At 43.8% G+C, this 27,875-nt stretch overlaps 1 protein-coding gene across 2 annotated transcripts in view; it reads right to left on the bottom strand.

Moving 5' to 3' along the window:
- Window positions 1-27,875, bottom strand: part of arhgap21a (Rho GTPase activating protein 21a) — a 97,297-nt gene that overhangs the window by 32,309 nt on the left and 37,113 nt on the right. Inside the window, exons 1-3 of one of the 2 annotated variants that reach the window (XM_069666855.1) lie at window positions 19,753-19,939; window positions 14,698-14,886; window positions 10,054-10,075 (exon numbers count right to left, since the gene is read on the bottom strand). In XM_069666855.1, the coding sequence (XP_069522956.1) occupies window positions 10,054-10,075; window positions 14,698-14,844 (169 nt within the window). In that variant the 5' untranslated portion in view covers window positions 14,845-14,886; window positions 19,753-19,939. Of the gene's footprint in view, window positions 1-10,053; window positions 10,076-14,697; window positions 14,887-19,752; window positions 19,940-27,875 lie in introns of those variants that run through there. The other variant, XM_069666856.1, reaches the window with a different exon arrangement.

The following is a 27,875-nucleotide window of genomic DNA, read 5'->3' as shown; positions in this document are numbered from 1 at the left end:
CCAATCCCGAGCCAATCTCATCGAGCTCCAACTCTGCAGCACAAATTGGATTCTGGAAGTTTCCGCGTCCCTGCAGCTGGATGAACGGGATTAAACGTGGAAATCTAAAGCTTTGGATATTTTTAATGCCGCCAACTGTCTTACAGAAGCATAAACTACTGCGTGGATTAATGAAATACATCATCAGCCCGCTGCAAAATGACTTTGAGCCGTTCCAAAACACAGAATGATGGTCAGACATCCTCAGCTGCCCTTGGGGGGGCAAATGTTTTCCAGGGAGGACAGGCAGCTCAATACTCCATGTACGCTGGATCTGATGCAGTAATCGCAGCAGGTGCATGCGACAAGCTAAAGGTATTAAAATAACGGCAGGTTTTGTTTGAGCTGGATGTACTGTAGATGGAACACTGCTGAATTTAACACACTAACATTATTCAGTACAGCATTATGTAAACTGCCTAAGGGCCTGTGTCCACTAATGGCATTTTTAGGCTGGCAGCACCTATTTTATATACAAAACCAGTGCAGTTCAGTGTTTTTCTGCGCTCTCAGTTGAATATATTTCAACTTTTGGAACACCGTAGAGTTAATGTCACTTCTCCCTCACCGACCAATCAAAATCAAGAAGGGGCGGGACTTCAGATATCAACTTTGTCAACAACAACGTCGGAGGTGAGGCTAGTCCTTTTCCGTTTTTTCGAGGGTACAATTTCCAGGTGTAGAGCTGCTGCTGATGCCAGGACATGTCTCCTTTCCACTGTTTCCTTTGTAAACTTTCCTTGAATATTAAGCATACAGAGCAATTCAGAACAGACCGAACAGTCACTACCAAGGGAAGCGGAAGTGCCATGATACAACTTTCGTAACCTAGCAACAGTAAGCGCCGGTGAGAAGCGCTCTGAAATTGAGGTAGTGGGCGCTGCTAGGGCAAAAAAATGCTGTTAGTGGACACAGGCCCTAATTTCAAACAGGCATAAGTGTTAAGTAAGTTATAAGTTATAACTGACCTTTACTGAAATTGTTAATTAGAAATTAAACTTTAAAATATGCTGTTACAAGGCGCCCTGCAGCTAATGCTTATACTATTTATCGATTCTATATTATGTTTGTATTATTTTTATCAATAAATCTATTGATTCTTTTGTCCAGAAAATGTTATATCTAACAATTTAGATTCCAAAGACTTAGAATCATATATGACAAACAAAACAAACTTTACATTTACTAGGCTTAAACAAGCAGTTATCTTTTGCATTTTTGCTTGACAATTAGTCAAATATCACAAATGTTTGCAGTTTTTTTCCGTCCATTGAATACTTGAAAAATTGGCGTATTTTTTGGAGCAATCGACACTATTTCAGAATGTCTATGTGGATCTGCAGTTTCCAAAATACAATAATAAAATAACTTTATCCAATTTAACAATGTGAAATTTGAGACAGCTTCTATTTGGACACTCTTTCGTCTAAAAGCCTCAGTTTCACCGGGCCTGTTGGCTTCTCAAACATTCCAGCACAGGGAAGCTGAATAACATCACATTTCAAACCAAAACTCAATTCTATATTCAGCAAGAATTTCTTTTCTGTCCTGTGAGTTTCATCCGACCCTAGCAGGTCTAATCCAGCAGTGCACAGACTCTGGACGTCCCCTGGCTATGTGTCAGCGCTGCACTCTGGCCTCAACAAGCTCTGGTTTGGCTTCGGTCCCTGGCTGCACAGCTGGGCCCGCTTGTGTCGGCCAGCTCCCCTCTCCCCTGTTGTTTTGGGTTAGATAATGTTATTCTTCAGAGGGCTGGGCCCGCTGCCCGCTCACTGCATTAACCCTGTCGTAATACCTCTCCGTCCAACTCGCCGTTCTTTACCATTCCAGTCACTCACACATTAACAAACACTAAGGCCACATGCAAATGTTTGAGTGCACAAAAACTTTGCTTCGCTCCGACGCTGACAGGAAGTGTTTCTTTCCCATCACATCAAACACTGAGCAGGCGGAGGACTGTGTGTGTTAAGATGGTTATCTCTGTCAGGTCTCTTCCAGCAGGGAAATATGAAAATGGGAGGCATACATGTGTAATCCTGGCAGAGTGTATTCCCCCATACTGTGGGAAGGTCGAAGCACAAGAGCACTTCACATAAATACTCAAACTCCGACTTCCTTCCAAAGCGCAGCGTGCTTTGTTGTCAAACTTCTGCTCAAAGACGGCCGACCGGGCCCCGGTGAAAACAAATACTGTAATTCTGTCTGCGTTTCTCCGGTTCCCATGAAGAAACAGTCACTCAAACTGGTCCAAACACAACTCTGCTGGGAAATTCTAAACACCTGCCTACCCGAGCCTGACCTCTGAGAAACGCTTAGCAAACCCACATCCGTTCAGGCCGTGTCAGGAGAAGGAAAAAGGATTTGAAGGTGCCGCTTTAGGGTCGACAGGTCTCATTTCAGTAATCGCTGCAGTTCGTAAACAGCCGCAGCGTTATGTCAGTCATCTCTGCACACACCGGAGGAGGTTATGTCAATAAACTATAAAGCGCCTGTCATCGCCGAGGAGGGCAAGTGAGGAGATGGTCCTTCTATGGCAGTAAATAAAGGTTAATATAAAGCACGTTTTAAACAGAAGAGTGGACTATATCACAATAATACTGTTTTTTTGAGTATCAATATAACATAAACAAGCATGTTTTTACATTCTGTTTTTTACGTCCATGAAAATGTCTATCGACATACCACGAAGGGACGACAACAACTTTGATTGTTCAGTTTAATTTCCCCTCTTCAATAACACCGTCTAGCAAAGATATTTCCAGTTATATTCTGCTCAGCCTTTATGGCCCACTAGAACAATAATAAAGAATATAAAACGGCTGCACAGAAGGTCTAATATTCGGTAATAAAACAAGCACCTACTTCCTGTCTCCTAAATAGGCATGGTCTCTTTTTCCCCTCATAAAAAAACACTAAATATTAATCACAATACTCGTATTATTAGGCAAAGAAACACAAGTTATATGTAGTAAATGAATCTTGAGGTAAGAAATGTTTGTCAAACTGGTTTCTTGAATTACCTCAAAGAAAACTTTGGCATTGGTTTAAAGCCATAGTTTTCAACTGGTGGGTCGGGACCCAAAAGTGGGTCGCAGAGCTGTTTTCAGTGGGTCGCAGATTTGTGCTTCGAAAAACAAAAGTTGTTCTGCGCTTTTGTTTGGAAGGACATGGGTTTCCTATGACATGTATACAGTAGCAGTGTAGTTACGTCACCGTGGGTAATCCTACAGAAGTAGGGAAGGGAATATTTTCCTCTTATGCACTGCTACCTGCGGGTCATTCTGGTTGACCATTACTCTGTTGTGTGTTGTGATGTTGACATAGTGTGATGCTTCGTTCCGTCTCAGGTCCATTCAATTTGGGTTGTGATTTGTCATTAAGGAGGTGGTGGTGGTGGGTCCTGAGGCCTGACCAGTTGAGAACCACTAGGTTAAAGCAAATGTCTTGTTACTACCCAGCTAACAGGGAACGTTCCCATAACATTGGCTAACATTACCTACGAGTTCTAATTACGTTTGAAAGAAAACGTTTAACTGCAACATTGTGACGATATTTTCAGGATGTTATCGAGGCCTGAGATGTCAGAACGCCTTTTATAAAACTGTTGCTCAATGTTACATAAAAACAAAGGTAGAACATGCTCACTGTAGCATGCTGAGGATCTTTCCAGGATGTTAGTACGGCCTGAACGTCAGAACGTGATTTATAAAACGTTCCTGAAATGTGATTCGAACATTCTCACTGCAACTTTCTGAAGATGTTTTCAGAGAACGTTCTAGTACTATTGAAAGGAACAATCTGGGAACCAAATAAAAACAACACCAGAACATCACACGTAACATTCTCAAAATGTTCTTAGAACAACACATTTCCAGCCAGCGTATAGACCTACATCATAACGAGCATACTTGTCATCGACACCAGGGTGAAAAAACCACAATATGATGTAACATGTAACACCAGGTCGGGTTAATTCATGGAAAGCTGTGATACTTTCAGTATAGGTCACTCCATCACTGTAACAGTACTAACATGGGGGAGAAACATGCAGGAGTAAAAACAGTATTGCTTCATCCGTCCACAGATTGACACACAAACACACACCTGCTGTTTTTTCCACCACACACAGGAAGGTGGTCGAGCACTTTCCATCTCTTTATTTCCTAGAAATTCCAAATACCAAAGTCCACCCAGGGGAAAGAGGATATGTACTGACATTACTCCGACCACGCAGCAGAGAAAAAAAAAGATTCAGTGTTTTGTTTTCTTTCTGTAAAACAAGCCCAACTATGTGCTGAGGGAGTTCAAGTTCAACGGAGGGACCAAGTGACAAACATCTGGAAACAGATGGGCTGATTTTAACATATTGTCGATTGCTTCAAGAATGGATTAAATGAGCCAACTGGCCGTTAAAGAATGTGGAGGGCGGTGTCTTGTGAGCTCTTCCAAAAGCAGAAACTCAGGAGCAAAAGAAAAGGAGAGGAATAAACCGTGTGAAGTAAGCTGCAATTATTAGCATGTTTGGCTAACTGGCATACTACCAAGATTAGCAACAGAGCAGGTCATTAGCTTACTACATTAGTTTGTGGGATTTAAGAAGCTGTTCGCACTTTCACATCCATCGCACTAATGCGAATGAGTCAGTCCTGGAGGAGACTTTCTCAGAGTTTAGGCGAAGGTTAGCAGATTTGGTTTCCCTCCAGCATCTCCAGCCAACATTACCACAGATAGCGCTGTGCTTGCCAAACACATCTGTTAGTCCTCAACCTAAAGGTCTCTCCTCTGATTACCTTCAAAATGAAATCACACTGTTGGAAAATACAAACAAGTATGAAAGCCAAGCAGAAAAACAGGCTGGAAGGACGACAAAACAGTCAGAACTCGCACTCTCCTTGTCATACAAGCTCGCTGCTAGCTAGCTCTATGCTGCAATTAGCACTGCAACTAACTATTATTTTTATATTTGATTAATCTGTGTAATTTCCTTGATTAATCGTTCTTCGATAAAACACAGAAAACAGGTGAAACTATTGGGAACTGTTTCCCAAAGCCCAGGATGACTTCAGTTAACTGTCATGGAGGAGTAAACCAGGAACCACAAACTTTTAGGAAGCCGAAATATAAAAATGACTTCACTGATGAATCCATTACCAAAGTAATTGGCTATTAATAAAGTTTTAAGCAAATAATTACAGCTTTAATCTGCAATATTAGAGCAATGCTTTTTTCTGCATGGATTATCAACTGGTGAGGATGCTAACTTTTAGCTTCATACCATGCTAAAAGCCTGAGGCTAAGGTGCGTGTTTCAAGTATTTACCATAGACTGTATAAAAAGATGGACGACATGACAGCTCCCTAAAAGTGAAGCCAAACCCTCTCTATCGCCCCCTGCTGACTGGCTGCAGTAAAGCTCATAAAGCCCGCCTCCTCCATGTTAACAGATGGGACGTGAGTCAAACTATAAAATCAAAATACACGGCAAAATGTTTTTTCTCCAACATGGTTTCTGTCATTATAGTTAGTTCTTATCATGCTGATTTACGTCTGACAAGTTTATTTTTAATTAGTTATTTAACACTGTAAAAAGGATGATTGACAGCTCTGGTGACGAATCCGGCTCCTGCAGCCGATCTGTTCTGGACTAGCAGAATGGAGGACGAACTGAGAGAGGAGACGTAACTAAAACAATCACTACAGTCATTGAAGTTTACATATCTGTGAACCTCAACACCAACACAAAGAAGCTGTTCTGCTGTTAAACACGCCGGCGTGCGGGATCTTTGCCAGTTTTTGGGTACGTTAAGTGTGTGTTTCGGTTAGCGGAAGTGGCTATAGCGGCTCCAACTGCCGATCTCTACTGCGCTGGTGACATCATTTGGAGCCAGTCACAGGGGGTAGTTTCTATTTTTACAGCCATTGGTATTTACCTATAAGATTCTTGCTTTAAAACAAGTCAGCAGGAAACATTTATAAAGTAAGCCAGAGACAGTGTTTTCAACAAACTCATGGCGCTAAAGCTAGCTTAATTAGCTTGTTCTGTCAGCCAGTAATAAGTAGCCTGCTTTTGTCTATCTCCGCCTGAAATCGAGCACCATATTTAAGTAGTAAATCAGCCGCCATTATCTCTGTGAACTGTGTTGTGCAAGAACAGACAGCTCAGCAACAGTCAATTGTTTTTGGATATTTGCCTAAAAAAAGCTTTTATGACTTGAGTCTCAATGTTAAACAACTGCGATGTGGGTGGGTGTACAGGATGTCAAAACAAATAAACAAGATGTCAGATTTACAATAACTCACTCGAGATAAAAGGATTATGGGAAATGTGCTTGTAAGGGGAATAAAATACGAGAAAAACACTTTTAAATCAATCGAGATTTAGAGAGTTCATTGAAGGGTCACATAGTAGGCTGTTATAAGCAGTCACAGAGAGAGAGAGAGCGAGAGAAAGGGAAGAACTAGGGGGAGGAAAGAGGTGAAAGACAAAACTTTGGACTCAGCTTTGTTAAAGAAGGTGGGGCATTAAAAAGCTCACTGGAGGATTCTGGGGAATTCTGTTTGCTTGTGCTGCGTTACTCTCCCTCTGCAGACTTTATGGGAACGAAAACCCAACCATGAAAAAGGGAAATAAAGAGAAAAGCGTTTCTCGTTGAATGAAAAACAAATATTTGAACAGATGGAGAAACTTTTTATGTTGCTCCTCTCGCTGCGCTGCGGCACCGCGGCTCCACAGAACGCCTCATTCGGGTTCTTACCCGTCGAACACTTGCTTAAACACACAGCTGAAGAGAAAGAGATACAGGAGGGGGGACAGACACAGACAGAGGAGGGAGGGAGGAAGAGAGGAAGCGAGATAAAGAGGAAGATTTGGGATAACAGCCGCTTGGTATGTAGACAACCGCTGTGAAAGGAAACAAACAGATCCATACGGCGCGCAACTACGCAGATACAAACTGTACATCAGTGTTTACGTTTGTTTATCCGTGTCTACGTCACTGTGTGCGAGTCTATCTGTGAGTCTGTGTGTGTTTTCTGGAGGTTTGAAGTGTTTCCAGCGGCAACACCCAGCTAGTCAACATGCGGTCGGCAGGCGCCCCCCTCTCTCCAAACACCAACAGCCTCATCACACGCTGGCCCGGAGTCAAGCAAATAAACTCCAGCGAGCAGGGAGGCTGCAGGGAACATCACAGACACAACTCAGCCGCAGAAAACTGGAGGAATATGCAGAAGATGCAACTTTTTAAATAAATGTAAAATAACTAAACACATGGGACGTGTTCTCTTTGAGTCTGTGTGAAACCCTGTGCGTTAACATGGGTTTGAAATGAAGCTCTTAAGTGTGCTGGTTACTAACGTAGCAGTAACAACAACAATTTGTAGCCATACGTAAGATATGACAAATCTCTTAAAGGGCCAACCTCAGGCCTATCATGCTATTATGGGGAGCTAACGCCATTATGGTAGGAAAAAAAATGCAATTTCGCTCTGTGTCTTTGGAGGACGCTATCCGCTTCTCCAATGGGCCCTGGAAAACCTCCACCAGACTACGAGGCGAGGGAGCTCGCTGAACTACACTTCCTCACTCTAGGACGCCCCCCTCCGATGTCATGTCTCGTTCAAAATCATCAGGTTTGAAATGTAGACTGCAGACCTGAAGAGGTCTCTCGCTGGGCCGTTCCTTTCAGAGGGAGGGGCGCAATGCACGCTGGGTGTTGTAGGAGATTGGGTGAAACCACGAGCTGTTTGTACAACTTTCTCCACAGCTATGGCGCCAATTTCAAATATGATTGAGAACACCAGCTTTGACTGACAGTGGCTTTTTCCAGGGGCGAACTGCTCCTTTAAGAATGAACACAACTCAACGTGTGTCTTTTTTGTTGCACTGGTTGTCAATCCTCTAAGTCACTGGGTCCATGATCAACCGGATTAAAGCCCTGATCCTATAGACGTAAGGCGTCGGGTCAGGAACCAGACGTAAACAATCGTCTGCTCCTGTGTGTGTCAGAGTGGATGACAGGAGACGTTCACCGAACCCATCGGATGTGGTCTGACGGTAATATAGCCTCTGGTAGCAGTGGCCAACTCTCAGGGCTTCTGGTTAGCGGAAAAGGACTTCATGCCAAGACTTCCTTTTCTGTGCGCTGCTTTGTTTACAGTCCGGCGAACAACTTACGAAGCGGGAATGGAGTTGGAGCACTATTCCCCCAAATCAAACAAATGTAGGTATGCTGCTGGCTTATTAAAGTGACGGGATTTAGCCCCGAAGCTAGCTACGGCTTCGCCCCTGGAGCAGAACAACAATAAGTCTCCCCTGTGCTTTCCGACTACGGTCGGGACGCTGAAGCAGGAAAGGTAAACAACGGCTTGGCTCGTTAGTGTCCTCCATTGGTTTGTAGCAGGCAGCTTGTTATGGCCATCTGTTGGAATACAAGGACTTTAGACGTGAGAGCATTCTGGGACACCTGCTGACAGATTCTGCGTTCATATAAATCTGTTAATAGAGATGACTGCATCTGGGACAGCTCCTGACGATCATGTATGAATGTATTTGCTTTCTAAAACACTTATCTTTAATTTGACCAATTGGAGCAAAAGCCTTCTGACACAGTAGACACTGGGAAGCAAAAGAAGAATTTTTCAGAACAGATATTACTCTCTGCTACCAGTCACCATCATCCCCATGGCTGGGTCAGAAACCCGAAGAGAGGCAGAGGGGGTTTTATGAGACGCTGGAAGCAAGCCAAGAGACTTCCTGTATCACAGCGGGGACTCTCCAGGGCCAAGGATCATTATTCACCTTCTATTGAGCTTTGCAATGAATGGTTCTCATGCACTTACAACATACTACTTAATGACACACATGAGTTTTACATGACTTCATCTTTCCTTCGTCCTTCGTCACAAAAAAGGAATTTAAAGCCGCACAGATATCCTGCAGGGCTTTCTCTTTCACAGCAGGAGTGCGTGTGGGAGTTCTTTAGCCTCGTCTTGAATGAGTCGGGCGGACGTGAAGGGGTTAAAATGGGCGAGCGCGAGGAATGTGACACCAAGGGCCAAGAGGGATGATGAGGGACACTTGCAGGAATCTCTCAATTTCCCGTCGAGAGGAGTTTAAGAGTCAGATTTATCACAAAGCGCTCAGCCTCCTCTAACCCGGGATTCTTTGCTTTCAGTGTCCACTCACGGCATAACAATCCGCTGAATCACACCTGGAGTTTGGGTTCATTAGAGGCCAAACAAACAGCTAACTGATTATATTCTGTATAATACTGCAGCTCCTGCCAGAAAGGGATCTGATCTACCAAACGTTCATGTTACACACATAAACTGAGCAACAGGAAACATCCTTTCTAACATTTATTTCAATAAAAGTGCACTGGATTATTTCTTCAAGCCCACACTCTTGCTGTTCCGTCGCAGACTATGTTTATTGAAGCCCGTGTGCACGTGATTTGTGTTCCTTTAAGCCACACAGACGTGACACGCAGAGCTCTTTAAGGAGGCTCGTGATGAATCGCAGCAGAGAATTCCTCCTGCATTCACGCTGGGCCGCAGACGTGAGCGGAATACTGAGCAAAGCCGTGTGCTGGATGCTCCGAGGAATGCCGAGGCCTTGCCAAGCTAGCAGGCTAACAGCACAGCTCCGCCTGCCACTCTGAAGAGCAGAGACTAAAAGCTTTGAATGGCAAAGTGTAGCATGACACCACCTGTTTTCACTAGGGCCAAATGTGTTTTATAAAAGGTATTCATGGGAATAGATTGCCGTCGCTAATGAAATGTTCAGACCAAGGCTCAAAGAATCACAATGCATCTATTCCAAATCCATGTGAGAATACATTAAACTAATGGACCGTCAATCCTCATTTGAGCCCCATTCTGTGGACTTCCAGAACAATAGCTGGGAGTAAATGGTTTCTGGGCCTTTTGTATCGCAACACCTGATCCCAGATCGCACAGCACATCGCTGAAGCGTGCAGTAATTGAAATGAAATAAGGTGGTTTTTTGGACTCTTACCTCGGCTGCCGTTGTCTTCATCCTGGAAGAAAAAAGAGAAAGAAATGTCAGAAGATTTGTGATTTAATTTCTCTTTCCTGGAATGACTCCAAACGATAGATGCACGTTTTGTTGAAGGTAATAGTAAACTATGTTACATGTTATTTACAATAATATGTGTAATAACTGGTATTATACAGTCTGTGTTGACAGGAAGTGCTTTATTTTGAAGTCCCAGGAAATAGTCGAGATGACAGTGCCGTGTTGTTTAACTTTTTTCTTATTTGAGCTGTAAATATGAGCAGCTTCGGTTTGAACGACACCAGTGTTGGCCATTATTGAAGCTTCCACTACAGCAATGTTAAAATATGTTCAAAACGTTTATAGGGTATTTAAAATTATATATACACTAGGGATAGACTCGGCCGGGCCGATTATCGGCGCCGCTATTCGGCATTTTGACGCATATATCGGCAACGGCCTTTTCCTTTTTTGTTTTTTTTTAATCCGAAGGCCGATAAGAGATCAATTTAAAACTGGGTTATTTTGGCTCTGATGCATATGCTTAAAGGCATTTAAACAAAGTTAAGTGTTGGAGTTTGTATTATTCAAAATTTTGACGCCAATATTTTCACTTTTACTGCAAATGAATATCGGCTTCAAATATCTGTTATCGGCCTCCTTGACTACTAATAATCGGTATCGGTATCGGCCCTGAAAAAAACCATATCGGTCTATCTCTAATATACACACACCATTCATAAATTCTCCTCCATCCAAAAATCCAACTTATTGATCAGCTGAAAATGAACTAACTTGCAGAACTGTGAGTTTCAGGATGTGCCTTTCAAATGCTTCCCTTATAGTTACACCTTCTTTGTTGTTCCTTTTTGTCTCTGTATTTATTATTTATGTATGTCTTGTATGATTTTTTGAACACTGTACAATCTCTCTATAAAAACAAAAAACATTTGATCATAAAAAAAGAATGAATGCCAAATATAGGCTTCTTCATGCTTCTTAAAATAAAATTTGCATCTTAGGTGACTGTAGTTTAACATATTTGTCTTTTAACTGCTGTTCAGACCAAACAAGCAAGCTGAAGACGTCACCGCGGAAACCACGGAAGAGATTAAGATATTTCACTTTTTTTAACACATTAGTCTTTCATGAACAAAAAAAGTAAATGCACTCCTAACAAAGCAAATTCAGGCAGGTGTATACACCCAACCCTCTAAAGAATAATGGCAACAGCAATGTGGTAAACATGACAACAGGTGCCGGTTTAGCTTAGCGGTCTTGACTCCCACCCTCGACCCCTTGATCCGTGTCGTCCCCCATCCTTTCCAACAGTATCTACGGTCCTCTCACTTAGTGAAGGCATAAAAGGCAAAAACATCCTTTAAAGTAACACCAACTTCATTATTATGAGTGGATAAAGAGCCAGATGTTTCCCTCAGGAGATGGTGGAGACCAAAAAGGGAGCGTAAAAAGGGTAAACATGGGGGTTTACATTGACCATATAGGCTGAAACATAACATCCAATACATGATAAAACTGCTCAGGATGTGCAAAGAAAGTGTGAACATGTATGTTAGTTTAAAGGTCATTATACAGTGTGTCAGTGTTGTGTGCACAATTTGTTTCTGCTGCCCCCAAGAGGCCAAGAACAGTACATGTTTAAGTACTTTCTAACATTTTATAGACTTAAGAATCAACCGGTTAATCAAAACAATAATTAACTGATTAATAAAACAGTCAGTTACAACCCTAGAGGGATTCTTTTCTGGTGTGTTCATAATGATTTAACACAACCATATAAATAAACATTTGTGGTAACAGACAGAAAAGCCCAACGCAGCCATGTTTGTTTTTTCCCCCTAACACATAAACCCTTAATTTCCCTCTGAGCCGGTCGGTTAAACTCCACACACTCCTGCTTTAATCCAGCTCCCCTCAGTGACACATATGTTCTCCATGTATCCTTTAAGACCCCCGCTCTCCCAAAGCTTTCCTTAAGACGCTCTTCAAGATAACCCCCCAATATCCTCTAACTGTGATTAATCAAGACGTCCGATCCAAGACCCCAAAAGTAATTACAGTGAAATGTGATGAAGAGGATGAAGGTTTTTTCTTTTAACCCACACAGTGTTGGTTTGGGTTACGTAATGGGAGAACTGGTCAGAGTTTACAGTGAGTGTGACCTGACGGATTTAATGTGAAGGTTTCAGTTCCAGAATCAGGTCTTATGATAAGAGGGTTACAGGAGGTTTGAGACAGTCAGCTAAAGGACAAAATTCTGCTCGGTAACAATTTGTTTCAATTACGTAATTCTGTATTATATCAATGCTACACAATTAATTAAATGATTGAGATAAATGCCCTCTTTACGCAGGAGACTTAAGGCTAAATACGACTTTGTGAGATGAATTTACTACCTTTATTTTGCATGGTTTGCATCTTAGACCGCTGGGCTCAATATGTCCACATTTTTTATCTATTTATTTTACCTTTTATGCCTTTATTGAGAGAGAGAGAGAGAGAGAGGACAGTGGACAGTGTCAGAAACATGGGAAGAGAGAGAGGGGGGATGACACGCAGCAAAGGGCAGAGGCTAGGAGTCGAGGCCAAGGCTGCCGCATCGAGGATGCGCTATTCAACCGAAATCATTGAGCGAAAACAGCGACACAATATATCAAATTTTAAGTCAACTTTTAGGACAATTCTAGTTCACACGCTTTCATAGCCTTTTTTTTAGTTGTAGTAAGATCAAACACACATAAAGTGGCTCAGACGTAGGACTGAAGGTCCCATATTTGTCACTTTTCCGGTGTTTATTTGAAGGTTTGATATCCATTAAAGGAAGACATGCTCGATAGGTTCATTGGTGACTCTAAATTGCACATAGGTGTGAGTGTGAGCGTGAAAGGTTGTCTGTCTCTGTGTGTCAGCCCTGTGACTGACAGGTGATCAGTCCAGGGTGTACCCTATGACAGCTGGGATAAGCTCCAGCCCCCCACGACCCTGAACAGGATAAGCGTTATAGAGCGGACAAAATCTCTGATTACAGATTTTGCGAACGCTACTTAGACAAACTACAACATGACACACTCTCTAACTTACCCTAAGCATTGTTTTCTGCATCATGTGTTCTGTAAATATCGGCAGAAACGGTATAATGTCTTTGCTGATATCAGTGTGGCTTTATCGGCCTGTATCGGCCAATAATCCGTCAATATCATCCTCTCTTAAACTTTTCTGGAGCTAGAGCGTTGGTTTAGCTCAGTGGGTAGAGCAGGTACTCCATATACAGAGGCTGCAGACTAGGGATAGACCCGATTATCGGCCGGGCCGATATTCGGCATTTTGACACATATCGGCATCGGCCTTTTTTTTTTTTTACACTTTTTTTTATTTATTTATTTATTTTAATCCGATGGCCGATAAGAGATCAATTTAAAACTGGGTTATTTTGGCTCTGATGCATATGCTTAAAGGCATTTAAACAAAGTTAAGTGTTGGAGTTTGTATTATTCAAAATTTTGACGCCAATATTTTCACTTTTACTGCAAATGAATATCGGCTTCAAATATCGGTTATCGGCCCCCTTGACTACTAATAATCGGTATCGGTATCGGCCCTGAAAAAACCATATCGGTCTATCTCTACTACAGACCTCACGTTAGACTCCCGCCTTCGGTCATTTACTGCATGCCAGCCCCATGTCATTTCCTGTCTCTCTTCAGCTGTCATATAAATAAAGGCAAAAATGCCCAAAAAGAAATGAGCTTGAAACTTCTCTGGAGCTCTTAAAGACCAGGCCGTTTTGACTTGAGTTGCAGCTTTGAAAAATGTTTGCCTGATTGGAGGAATCAGTCATCATCTGGACTAAAGTGCCCTGACACTTTACCGTCTCAGTTATCCTTGGGCAAACTGTTCGAACCCAATGATTATACAGCAACATGTTTCTGTGTTGTGGCTAGCTCAGCGACAGAATGACAGCTTGGTGTTGTGTTCTCGATTAAGTTAAAACAAACTTAACCTGCTCTGTAACACAACAAGACACGAATTCTCTCTTAATAAAGGACTTTTAGAATTGGAAGAGAAATATTGTGATACCTAAGAAAGCCTCTGGGAGAGTCCGTCCATCTTCTTGGTTACACAAATGTCCGAACATCCTAACAATCGTGCCGCAGCTTCTCTTTGAACGTGCAGAACCAAAGCCAAAAGCTATAAACAGACGGCTAACAGACTGCGCTAACGTTGTCGGAAATCCTTCTGCAAGAGCTGCAGAGGTTGTGAAAATACACTTCAGAGGAACATAAACCCAACTTATCCTGAATTATCAGTTAGACAAACTAATAGTCAGGAGGCCTCGATAAGCTGACTCCAAACACCAGAACTTTTTAACATTAAAGAAGCCCTGTAGTGTTTACCCAGAAGCCCTTTAGTGTGTCAGTCTGTGGCCTTTAGGAACAGGAAGTGATGTTAGGACAGGACTGATGCCAAATGGCAGATTGGTGCTGATGTTGTCCAGAGGACGGCTGGCACACTTCCCCGGTGGGATGATACAAGTCGGAGAGGCTACAGCTGCATAAGCATATCAATGTAACTGTTCAACAAAACATAGTACAGAGGGAGAAGATGACGTCGATGTTCCCTCACCTTCAGAGAGTTGTGGACGGCGGACTCGGGCGGGTAGACGATGAAGTGCCGCAGCGTGAAGCCGAAGCCCTGCGAGGTTCGGCGCAGGTGAAGCGTTTTGGGCCCCGGCCAGGAAAAGGGCTCCTCCTCCGCCCCGGGAGAAGCCATAGCCGACGCCTCGCTCTGATCGCGCCCATCCTTCTGCTTGGCCTAAAAGGAGGATGAACAAAAAGAAGTGTTAATCTTGAGATCATAAAGATGTTAGTAGACTTTAGGCTGTTCTTGAGCTTCAATCTTTCTGCTGTCTGTCAACACAAACGCTGTGGAAAAATCGATACTCAAAAAATGTTAACCACACATTATTTAGTCCTCTACTACGTGGATTAACTTTGGTATTTTCTGGACTTGATCCGTACTTCAAGTGTCCCAAAGCTCATAATATTGCCTGACTTTAAATGCCATTAACAGTTAAAGAAACGTCATGAAAAAGATCTCATACTACAGTCAAATACTTCAGTTTCTAACTTGTGGTTTGTATCAGCGATCATATCTGTCAGCATAAGCAGGACTGTTATTAAAGCCACACTTGTTCTGCCCAGATCTCCACACAAACATACATGTGGCTTCAGTTATTGCACGTTTGGGGCTTCGCGGGGCTGTCTGGCGTGTTTGCATGATGACAGACCTATCTTCTACATTCCTACTGTGACTAACACGCAGCATAAAAAAACAACCCTTTAAATGCTGGCAGCTCTCGGCTTGCGTAACATTACATTTATGCCTACATAACACAACACATGCTGCGCATCAACTGCACAGCTCTGATTTTAAATGTTCTGTAACAAAAAAGCTGTTTATGAGAAGAGACGTGTTTACGCTGACTCGCTCTCAAACGGCAACTGTAGCTAAGATGGAAACACAGTGAGTCACTGCAGGCTACGTTCAAGAGCATTTTTACTGGAGATGACACCTAAAACAACACAAAGAATACACAGAGGGAGAGCAGGTGGTCACGTATACGATCTGATCTTAGAGACCGCTTTGTGATGATGAGGAAATATTTGGTTTTTCGACCAAGTAATCTGATTGGACAAGAGGCATTCCACGTATCACTCCGCCTCAGCCAGGTGTTCTGGTGTACACTGATCAAGCTGGTACCTCTGAGTCACACAGCGGACTCTTATTTCACTGGTTGATGATAAATTAAAACAAACACATAAATGTATAAAAGCAGCTGATCTGTGGTAACCCGTACACACAGAGTGCAGGAGAATGTTTGGGTTGCTCGGCAACAACAGTCCAGTTTCAGTTAAGTTGTGGAACTAGTTCGGTTGGTGGAGCAAATCTGTTAATCACTGTTTACTGTTTGCTGCTTGTGGCCTGCGTCCTCGTGCCTACGACCGAATCGTAGCAGTGCTGATATTGAGTACAACAGCACTCCCTCTACTGTGATATTGCTTAAATATTCCAGATGTATAGATATATATAGTGATCTTAGAACGCTTTTAATTGTCTGTCTAAGGGCCTGTGTCCACTAACGCTGCTTTTTGCCCTAGCAGCGGCCACTACCTCAACTTCAGAAAGCTTCTCACCAGCGCTTACTGTTGCTAGGTAACAAAAGTTGTCTGGCGGCACTTCCGCTTCCCTTGGTAGTGATCGTTAAGTCTGTTTTAAATCGCTCTGTATTCTTAATATTTGCTTAAATTCGATGAAATCTTACAAAGAACACATAAAAAAGATGTAAAGGAATCGTGTCCTGCATTAGCAGCAGCTCTACACCTGGAAACTGTACCCTCGTAAAAAAGGATCGGCTTCAGCTCCGCCATTGTTGTTTACAAAGTTCATATCTGAAGTCCCGCCCCTTCTTGATTTTGATTGGTCGGTGAGGGAGAAGTGACACTGACGAGTGTGGCAGTGTTCCAAAAGTTGAACTGTTTTCAGCTGAGAGCGCAGCAACAAAAAGCAGCTGATGCTGAGGGCGCTGAAAACACTGTTAGTGGACACAGGCCCAGCTGATTATCATGGAGCTCAAAGACAACTATTACGTATAATATTGCCACTTTATCTTAAAAGAATATGTTAAGAATAATAAAAATAGTTGATGATTAATATTCTGTCGATCATCTAATAGAGCCACTCTAGTATCATATGATATCTGTCACCCAGTCTTAAACATCTTGAAGACTTATGTAAACAGATACAACTCATTTGAAGGACAAGCCAAAGCTGACTAGTAACCGAATGATTGATGAATTCATTGAGCGATCAATCATCGATACTTGCAGCAGTATTTCTTAGGACATATTGGAAAATATTTTATTACTGTTTCTCAAAGCCCGAGATGACCTCCTCAAATGTCTTGTTTTGTCTGCGAGCCAAAGATATCCCGTTTACTGTCATAAAGGAGCAAAGAAACCAGAAACAAAAATCCAATTTCTTCAAAAATTACTCAAAACAATAAATCAACTCTTGGGCAATAGTTGACAACTAATCAGCTATGTTTGCAGCTTTAATTCTCTGTAGGTTATTAGGTAATGAGTTATTGTCCCAATAGCCAAAACACACAAGACACCAATTTTGATCTCACAACACAACAACTGAAATTCATCATCACCGCAATCAAACAAGAGCAGCTATTCCAAAGCTCTTAATCACAATGACTCCATCTCTGAGAAACACTCTGACCTCTCCGAGCTGTCTGAGCAGCAGTCACATCCATCATTACAGTAACGTCAGAGCTGAGCCGCTGCACCACAGGGCGCGCGTTAGCGGTTATTGCTAACACGTCCAATCGCGACTCCGGGCTACGAGAGCCTGCCAAGAGTTTCAGGCTCTCCTCCTCCCAAAATACATGTGAGGTGGGGATCCAAAACAAAGACGTTCTCCCCAGTCGCCCCTCTGGCTTCTCCATCCACACACCTCTCCACCTCGCCTCCTCCTCCTCCTCCTCCTCGGGCTGTCTGGGAGCAGCAGATGTAGGGGCCTCCGGAGAGCGGGATGGGTGTGGGCCTAATGGTTTGACTGGTGAAATCATGAGTAATGCCCAGCGGTGTAGAGCTGGAACAGAGCCACAGTCCACAGAGGAGCTGGGAGAGGAGAGCTGATGGTTCAACTCGGCTGTTTGTTGTTCTTCCGTGTTTAAAATTTGATGTCCTATTATGCAAGTGGAGCCATTTAGCGCTAATGCACCATAACCGAGGTAGACACACACACACAAGATTTTCCATCTCTCTGTATGGGGGGGAAATGGATCTGGTTAAGCCTATATTATTATTTATATTTTAATATTTATGTATTTTTTTTGTTTATTTGTTTTGATAAACAGGCACTTTGTTACCGTGTGTTTTTAAAAGTGCTGTATGAATACAGCTTTACTTGACTACTAACTTAAAGAATCGCGATATTTTGAATGAAGTTATTTGTGTATATTGGAACGCCCAATGCAGGTCTGTTATTATACCTCATTATTCTATTTCAATTTAACAGAAACTTTAACTTATTAGTAGGGATGCACGATATTATCGCCGATATAATTAACCGATACAATAATGGGCTGCTGCATACTTGATTAAATGCCCGACCTCGGCGCAATGTCCCCGGCGCGAAGAAGACCTGCGCGGCGCAGCGTGATGACATCACGTGTGTCTACCTGCAGCGTGAGAGAGTTAGAAGCCAAAATGTCTGTGGTGTGGAAGTTTTTCAAAGTGTCCGAAATAGAGAGCAAAACTGCTGTTTGCAATGACTGCTCAGCTTCGGTGATGCGAGGAGGAGCCAAGGCAAAGTCTTTCAACACTACAAACTTGATTAACCATCTCAAGACCCGTCACCCCGACCGTTGTAACAAATGGGATCAGAGTATCACCATTATACTGTACGCTAATTACAATACAGAAGAGAGTTGATGATCTCTGCAATTAGGTGTGCGGGAAAAAAATAGCCGTATCGGTAATCGGCTAAATGAGTTGTAAAATATCGGCATATCGGATATCGTCAAAAAATCCAATATCGTGCATCCCTACTTATTAGATAAAAAGATGTTTGTCAAAGTTTTCCTCACGATTTTCTTACGATAAAATTGCAATAAACCGCAATAATATCATCGCGATATTATCGTATCATTGGGCCTCTGGTGATTCCCCCCTCTACTATTTAACAAGCAGAATCACACAGCAACAAAAGCCTTGGCACGCTGCTGCTACAGATTCCCACAATGCCTCAGACACATTCAAAGACACAATACTGTAAATCTGCTCCTAACAAGCTCGCACAATCACTGATACTCAATTATGCATACAGTCTGTTCATCAAAACAGTCCGCACCATTATGTGCACGCTGAGGGTTTGATCTGCGTGCTGCCATATGGCGCTGTGGCCTGCAGGATGGTGCATTTGCATGCCCGTCCCTGCTTTCTTTATGTACATGAGACGAGGGTTTGAATGGGCTCGCGTGTGGGAGCTCATTACTACCTTCTATTTTTTCAACCGTGTGAGTCACTTTTAGGACGTCTGACCTCATGGATCTACCTCTGTCACTCCCTTTCTTGTTTTCCTTTCCAAACTTCTCTCCCTCTCTGACCACAGACTTTTACATTAGTCACAATTATTCACTACAGCGTTGGAAAGTACGCATTTAACTCCCTGATTTAGTCCATCACTGAATGATGACTTCATGCCATTCAGCGTCAGGCCTGCAGAAGAAGAAGTGTCTGTAGATGTACGCACAGCTGGAAAATAAACAGCATCTTCCTCTGACACACAAGTGTCCATGTGAACCTAACAACAATAAAGAAACCTAACACCCAAGCAGACACGTTACACAAGATATCGGTCAGTGAAACAGGACTACCCTGCCGCTGGAGAGCAGAATGACGCACACTGAATTCCTCAGCCGGCACAACAAAGTGCAGCCGCCCCTCACCTCTCCTCCCGTCTCAGAGGCTTCCTATGTAAACCTATACACCTCTGACAGACGCTGATAATGCTGAACGCATATTTCAGCTGCTCGGGGTTTTCCTAAATGCCACTACGACTTCACAAGGACGCTCTCCATCTCTCCTGGTATGTTACATTCCTTACCCGCGATCGGACACAGTTCCTCCTGGAGGCTTCCCTGAGCCGAGCCCAGGACACGCTGCGGTTTGGACTTGTGAGACCGAGTTCCACCTCTCCCCAGTACGCTCGGGCTAACAGCTGGAACCAGAGGCAGTACGGCTCCGACAGGCAGCCGTCCACTCCGGCCAGACGAGCCCAGGGGCAACCTCCGGATGACGGGGAGGGAGAGAGGGAGCAGCATCCTTCTGCGGTCACGTCCACATCCAGCAGGTCAGGGTGGTCCTTCAGAGGAACCGGCTTACAGCCCGGAGGGAGCCCGTTCCTCTGGGCCAGCATGGCATAGCCAGGTCTGAGGTTGTGTTTTCACAGGCAGAATATATCCTCAGAAATGATCTGGTTTCTTTGTGTTTTCCTCAAGATAGTCTACTCCAAATCCAAGTCCATTGTCATCTCTTTCCCCCGAAGTCCGTCCTCAAATCTGGTCTCAGAGTGGAGAAGCAGGGCTGTTCCTCTGGGCCAGCATGGAGTTGCAAGATTCAAGGTGGTGAGATCCAATGACACAAAAGATCGTCAAGTTTCTGCGTCTTTTAGTTCCTCTATTTTACTCCAAACCAGAGTCCATTCTCAGCTTCTTTCTCCCTCCGTCCGCCTTGAAATCTGGTCTCGGTGTGGAGAAACAGGGCTGTTCCTCTGGGCGTCCCACAGACACATGATGTTTCCACTCAAGAGGAGAGAGCACAGCAGGCTGAGTGCACTGCAGAGAGCCCGGGCCGACCGACTGAATGACGCACCCACCCACTCAGCACACAAAACTCTCCCTCTGAAGTATGCACGCACACACACCAGGCAGCCTCTTTCCTGTCTCCTCCATCTCACTCTCTCTAACTCACCTCCTCCGCTGCCAAACGTTAAAAGTTTTAGCTCGCATTCGCTAACAGACTCACATGTCGGGCTGATCAATAAATCATGAGAACAAATGAAAGGAGAGGACCAGGCGCCTAACGAGTCGGAGGTAAGTAAAAAAAGGGGAATACTCGGAAAGTTGCAGAGAGTTGCTATCAGCGAAAACAGACAGGAATAACTTGGATTGTTTTCACAGGCAGTAGAGGAAGTCAAGTGGGGCTAATGCAGATAAGGAAGCATATGTGCTCTGTGGAATCTATAAGGCGCATAAATGTAGAGCCGAGCCGCCCACCTCTGCACGCCTGCAGCTCATCTGGAGACTACAAAGACCTGAGGCCTGTGTGGCAGACGTGGTGGTCACAGAGTACCAGGTGTTGCGTGAACATGTGATGCACAGTAACCCAGTTAAGAGGTTTCTATATCGAGGAATCTATCCCTTTAATATTAAAAGGAAACATTTAATGTTGAACTCCGTATTGAAATCCCACTCAAGCCCCTCATGGACACTTAAAATGTTCCTCCGGTTCACTTGCTGCAAAAACATCCCTCCTCCCAGGTGTGGTCCTTGCTCGTAAGATCGAAGTTTCAGGAGTAGGACCACACCTCAACCGCGCCTCTCTCGTCCTCATTCGCTCCCACATTCTGCACCCCTCCCTCCCACCCTTTACTCTTTGTCTGTTTCTTTCTGTCCTCCAATCCGCAGGGTCCAAAGGGGGTTTGTCGTGCCCGGGTGCTACAGCAGATCCCCAGCAAAGCTTCCCCAAAACGCTGACCGCAAGAAGTTTGACCTCTCCGATCCCAAGCATCATTATCATCAATCTCAATCATCAATTAATTGGTATATCGCATCCTGTTGAAGGTGTGGTCCGTGCTAGTGAATCCAGGATACTGGATTTATAAGATTTGTCATCAACGTAATGAAGAACCTTGTTATTTTCCGGGTAATTCATGCACTAGATTGGCAAAAGAACAGATATTTTCCATTAGATTGTTTTGTAATTTGTACTTCATTACAAAATATATTGCATTAACAGGATAAAATACCATCTATCATAATATAAAATGTCATCTTTGTTGCTCACACACACTCGTAAGGATGGAAGACCGATCAGACAGGGGGTCTTCTCTGCTTTGATTGGCAGCTTCCACATTGGTTTAGTTGCTGTCGTTAATATGGTCATTGATAGTTCATTGATTTTTGTTGGCATCACGCATTTCCCATCAGAGCTCACTCAAAATTTAACCTGACTTGATGTCTTATTAGTAACTGATAACTCCTATGTGGGTGTGCAGGATCTTTAAAGTTGCAATCTCGAAGATCTCGGCGATAAACGGTAATTTCGGGAGCACACTTCCCAGATATCCAGAGAGTGTCACATGTGTGACGTCCACGGTTGGCTCCGGTTGTAACTCTTGATTTTCCTGGCTGACGGTCGCTTTCCTTTTCAGACTGTTTGCTTCATCTGAGCGTCGAGTTTGTTTCTTTTTCTTTGGATTTTCACTTCTTGTTGAAGTTGTATCTGTAGTCATCCATCTTTTCTTTGTTTTCTCAGCCATAGTAGATTACTGTTTACTCGCAACACTTGCAGAGAACGGAAAAGCAGCCGCTTAGCTCCGCCTACCCTCTCTGGCAGACCAACCACTGCTGGGTGATGGAAAACGCGTCACTAACTGGGCGCTGCTTGAGACACCCAGTCTGTAATACTGCAAATGCAAAGGCTTTCATCAGTGGGCCATAGGCTCAGTCACCATTGTGTTACCTCATCCGGCGACAGATAGTGACTTAACAGACATTTAAACAAAGCAAAATAACAACATTTAGACCAAATTCATCCTTTCCATGTTCAAACGATTATCTCGCTTCAAGTTTGTGAATGTTATTTTACACCAAAGCTCTGCAGTGCAACAAACGAGCTCCAGTATCTCCAAATATGCTGAGTGTGTGCAGATGCCATCAGGAACAATGGGACGGAATCTAGACAATGATTTGTTCAGACCTCCAAAAGTGTCTGTTTATGTCTAGATCGCCTTGACCATGACAGTGTTCCTCTCCCTCCTCACTCAGGACAGAATTAGAGCCTTAGCATACATGTAAATCGAAACACCACCACCTCCACTTAAAGCTTCCTTGTATTAAGTAAAAGGGAGGCCATGATGCCACAGGGGAATACCTCCTGAATCCTCAGACGTAAATAAAACTCCACAGAGGCTTAGCAACTCTATGGCGGAGCAGTGAGAGCATTAGGAGCAGGATGGACTCTGCTCTCATACCTTTTAGTCCATCTCTCCAGTGAGAGACAGCAGGGCCAAAACATCTATTCAATATTTAATCACATTTTCATCTCAGGGCTCTCTGGAGCTTTCAGCTGCTCCGACAGCAACATTAGGACTCTGCTGTGCTTAACAAACGTTGAATAAGTCTGTGGAACGTTGCTTAAAGACAACAGCATCAAAGGTGAGTCACTAGTAAGAAGGATTGTCCCATTAGCTTAAGTCTAGAGGTTGGCTTCCACTTTTAAAACAGCGATGTGACTTTGTCTATTTTGATTCTGAGGAACATTTGCCATCCGAGACGGCATCAAGCGTCCGTGAAAACAACATCAGGAACCCAGTCGAGGAATGTTCCCTCTCAGCGTTTTGTTATGAGCATCTTGTTACCACATTCGCCGGGCTCGATATAGCGTGTGGTATTCTGTACGGAAAAGACGGCAGGAATAGAAGTCGCCAAACAGCCAGCTGAGACGCTCGACTTGTGGAAGCCAAAACAAGGATTTAGTCTGACGGCTATTTCCAAGAGGCGTACGATCTGCTGCATGTTTATAAGTTATTATAAGTTATAGGCATTACAAGCCCACATTCCCATTAGAGGTACAATTTCCTGCCTAAAATACCTCCTCTAATACATTTCAGGCTGTTATAAAGTTTCATATACGTCTCTACATTCCTCTAAATCTAAAACACATGATAAGAAAATAGATCCCTGAATGGAATTCCTGTTGGCAGGAAGTGGATCTGGTGCCATGGTGCGGACACAAAAACTAGTCATGCCGCTCAGGAATATCACGCAGTTGCTGTGGCAAAAAAAAACAGACGACAACAACGTCGACCGCTGGAGCGCGGCGTTCCCCGTGGGCGCTTGTGGGATGTCAAGGTTTTGTGTTTATGTATACATGTGTGTGTCATAAAGGTCAGGCTCGAAGGATGGTTGAGGATGTTTTTTTATTCAGTTTGCTGCACAAACACGAAGCAAAAGTGAAAGGAAGGATTTACGTGTGTGTGTCTGCTGGATTTAGCCGTGCTCTCTGTGTCTGGGCAGATCCGAGGCAGCTTTAAGGATGAGTCGGGTCATCTCAGGTGAAGTAGATGTTGTAAGTAACGTAAGCAGGAGAGTCATGTTTTCACAAATCCATTAATTACCGTTCTTAACAAAGAAAACAAAACTCCTCTCCTACTTTTCCCACACATGGTTCAGCGACTCTGACAAAGTAGGCCCACAGTTCCTTTCTTTCACAATGATCAAATGTTTCACATTTTGAAACAGAAACTCACGCCGCCTGCTTCCTGTTGGCACACAGCCTCATGCTGTGAGAGTACACACTCCGTTAATGGTCCGTTTGAGCGGGCACGGCGATAACCAGCACCGGGTCAAGGTGCCGCTGATAACGGGAATACTCTCATTTATAACCCACCTTGCGTAACGGAGCGTCTGCCTCGACCATGCCTCTATTAATCTGCGACATCAGCAGTGCTGCATGCTTGTTTACAGTTCACAGACAGGCAACACAAAGATGCACAAAGGTCAGTTAACTGTGTGCTCTGGTAAAGACGTTCGAACAGACGTTTCCTGTAGATGAATGATGAAAATGAGAAACTGGCGAGCAACAATAAAGTAGCAGCTCGGCGTGTCTCACTTGCGCACATCGCAATTATTCAACGATATATCGTGCAGCCCTAATGGCAGTGCATTAGACACTCAGGAAGAAGCCTGATAAACTGCATGTGGATTTATTTTGAATATGAGACACTTAAAATAACCCGTGAAAATTTGAACGTCCGAGAGCCCACAGTGAGAGTCTGTCCAACAACATGAAGCCCGAGTGTCTGCAGTTTACTTTGATATAAATACAGAAGAAAGCAGGTTAATGGGATGAAGTTTAAACACACAATAAAGTGACCACAGCTCTTAAACACCAGTTGGAAAGTTCTTTGAGGAAATTTACGAGTTCACACCGAGGTGTAAATTGTAAGCAACGCTGACCAGCCCAGAAAAGCAGCAACAACAAATGAAACCGGTGCGGGGCCAGTTGATAAAATCCGCTTGAGGAGAGCAGTGTGAAATTCTACCGGCGGTTGTGGAGGGCGGTGCTACGAAACAGCGACCAACAGGAGGACTGACTTTGTGTCGTAACTGCTGCTGGACCCGACACAGTGCAATTCGGTCTTGGAGTCCCCCTGCTGATAATTTTGCAAATGTCCTTGTGGCTTCACACAACATCACATTCAGAGCCAAGAACTACATCCAGGCTGCTGCTGCGGTGAAATAAAGACAAGGATGGAGAAATGGACAACATGTTCAGAGAGCGGTGTCGGGTTTTTTGAGACCACTTACGAGCCTTCGAGCTGGAACGACAGAACGCAAACACAAGTCAGGACTGTGGACGGAGAAAGAAGTAAAAAATGGTGCGAGGAAAAGTTTTTATATTTACATTAAAAACACAACTCTGCAACCGCAGGAAAGAATCCTTAAAATCCAGCCAGAGATGTGTTTTTCCCGAGACGTGAAACTCGTTTCAGATGTTTACGTTTCTGGAGAACACAACACAATGAAAACCAGGTTGTTTCATGACGCCGTTTCATTTTAATCCACTCAAATGTTGGAGTCTCGGATTTATTAGATGATTATCTGCGGCTCTGATTTGTGTAACAAAGGCAAAAGAGGCCCGTGGTCTGTAAGCAGCTGACAGGATCTCTGGACGCGGATTAAAGACACAAGGCACCGACAGGGCTCCAGAAACTACAATAAGTAACCGCTGAAGTCTCCGATCGGCGCTTGTGTGTGACCAACTTTATGTGTGTGTGTGGCACAGAGAGCAAGAAGAAAAGGGAAAGTCTTGCAGGAGGATTAGGCTCCGTTCGGGGTGGCTTTTCAGGACTCCTGGCGGGTGTAAGATCTAATCTGGACACGCTGCATCTGGGCTCCGCGAGGTATGGCTTACTGTAACAAAGGACCGGCTAATGAGGGCCGGGGAACAGACTGCGCGCCCACACCACTGCACACCCACAATGCCTTGCTTCATTCAACCCTCAGGAGGGGAACCGAGGGGAAAGAACCCTCACAATCGACGACCCTGGGGAGGTAGCAGGCTGATCGGGCAGATACAGGGGCGGATTGATCTTGTTTCAGGCTCAGATAAGTGCCTCAGTGTGAGCGTAGGAGGCAATAATGGAGTCAGGTAGTGAATGTGAGGGCCTGTAATATAATTTAACCGCACTATCATCTGCCAATACACGAGGACGAGGGGAGGGCGAGCGCATACAGAGCCAGGCTTTCTTTCCTGGAGGGAAGGAAAGAAGCTGTAACGAAAGAGGAAGTGAGTGAGAGAAGCTGTTTGCACCTGGGAATATTATAAACAGTCGGATTAAAGCAATGAAAGAAATAATCATTCTGAAAAAAGCTGCATGGCGAAGTTTCCTTTTGGTCAGTTAAAGGAGGAAATAAAACTTAGCAGCGACACAAAACAGATTCTGGTGGGCTTTTACATGTGCTTCTGACAAAACATGAAGGAAGATAAATTGTAATAATGTTTCAGGTGACAGTTGAAAACAATGTCCTAGTGATGAACCCAGGGAGTATTGTTGCCCAAACCTGCAGCTCTCCTCAGCTTTAAGGAGCTTAACAGTGACTTTGAGCTCATTGTTTAGCCGTTTAACTTTACTTTTCACACTTATCGCTCTTATAGCGTCGTTTTAGGCCTCGTCAGGCGGCTGCTTACAGAGACAAAGCTTTAAAAACCCGCTGAACACTACCTACGCTGAGCACTGGACAGCAGACGGATACAATTATAGAGCAGCTTGTGAATGAACTGGAGCATTCAGCTGCTAAAAAGTTTTTGAAGAGGGCTGAGTCTTGTAGTCATGTATGATTTTGTGCTTCCTGTTTTACATTAAGTTTTATTGTAGGATATTTTGTATCCTGTATTGTTATATCTGCTTTGTGGCTGAGTCTGTTTTGTACTGTCTCTCGTTTGTCATTGATTTTATGTATTTTAAAGGCACATCTACGGACAGGCAGTGCAAATTAGCCAAGGCTATAAATGCTGTAGTGTGTGGCATCGGTTTACGTGTGTCCCTATACAAATTAAGATTAAATAAAATAGAATAAAAGAGTGAGATAGGAGGTGGTGGAGACCAAAAGCAGAGCCACAAGAGAGTGATACTGGATTTAGAGGTGGACATAAACACCGCTACAATACCGTTACAATATTAGTGCACCTCTAACATGGTGCATTATCAATAAAAAGAGATAAAAAGAGTCCGTCGGCGATCACTGATGTCTCCGTAGTAGCTGCAGTAAACAAGTACGGGCATGTCTCCCTAACTGCCGTGTTTCAGGGGGATGCGCTGAGTCGTGCTGGGTTCAGGAGCGCTCAGAAATGTGAGTGATCAGACACATTGTGTTGAATGCACTGGAGGACTATTAAAGAAAAAGTATAATGAGACAGTGTTCACTGTCTTTGATTTATGCTGCTTCTAACAAGCTGTGGAACTGTCAAATCTGCAATACAAGTTCATTAAATGTGGCAAATATAGGTACTAGAATGACTCAACATTTAATGTGAAGGGAGAGCCAATGTTTCCCTTCTCGAACAAAACAAACGATTATCAAAAAGTCCTCGTATAAAAGTCCACTAACAAAACAAAGGCTGCCTTTTCATGCATGCTTTGCAGCGAGGAGGAAGTTGGCACCAGCGTTCTTTTCATTTTAAGATGTATCCAACTCAAACATAAGCCATGACGCAACAACTCCAACCAGTTTGACTGCCTGTGAGTAATGCCCAAGCACATTTATGAGCCCAAGCATCTCCTCTCTTCCACTGGCAAAAACAAGCATCGAAATCACAGTTTGCTATGGAGACCATCTGTGCAGAGCGGAGAAGAAACACACGACAGCAGCGAGCTTCCAGGAGGAGGAGAAACGAAGGGGATTTCCTTCAGAGCGGAGGAGCTGAGGGAGCAGAGAGGAG

The sequence above is a fragment of the Semicossyphus pulcher genome, unplaced genomic scaffold (assembly GCF_022749685.1).
Source record: "Semicossyphus pulcher isolate SPU_LCO1_2020_fin unplaced genomic scaffold, fSemPul1.0.p SCAF_18, whole genome shotgun sequence".
Classification (NCBI taxonomy): domain Eukaryota; kingdom Metazoa; phylum Chordata; class Actinopteri; order Labriformes; family Labridae; genus Semicossyphus; species Semicossyphus pulcher.
Note: the sequence above shows the minus strand (reverse complement) of the source record. Positions and strands in the feature narration are given on the sequence as shown.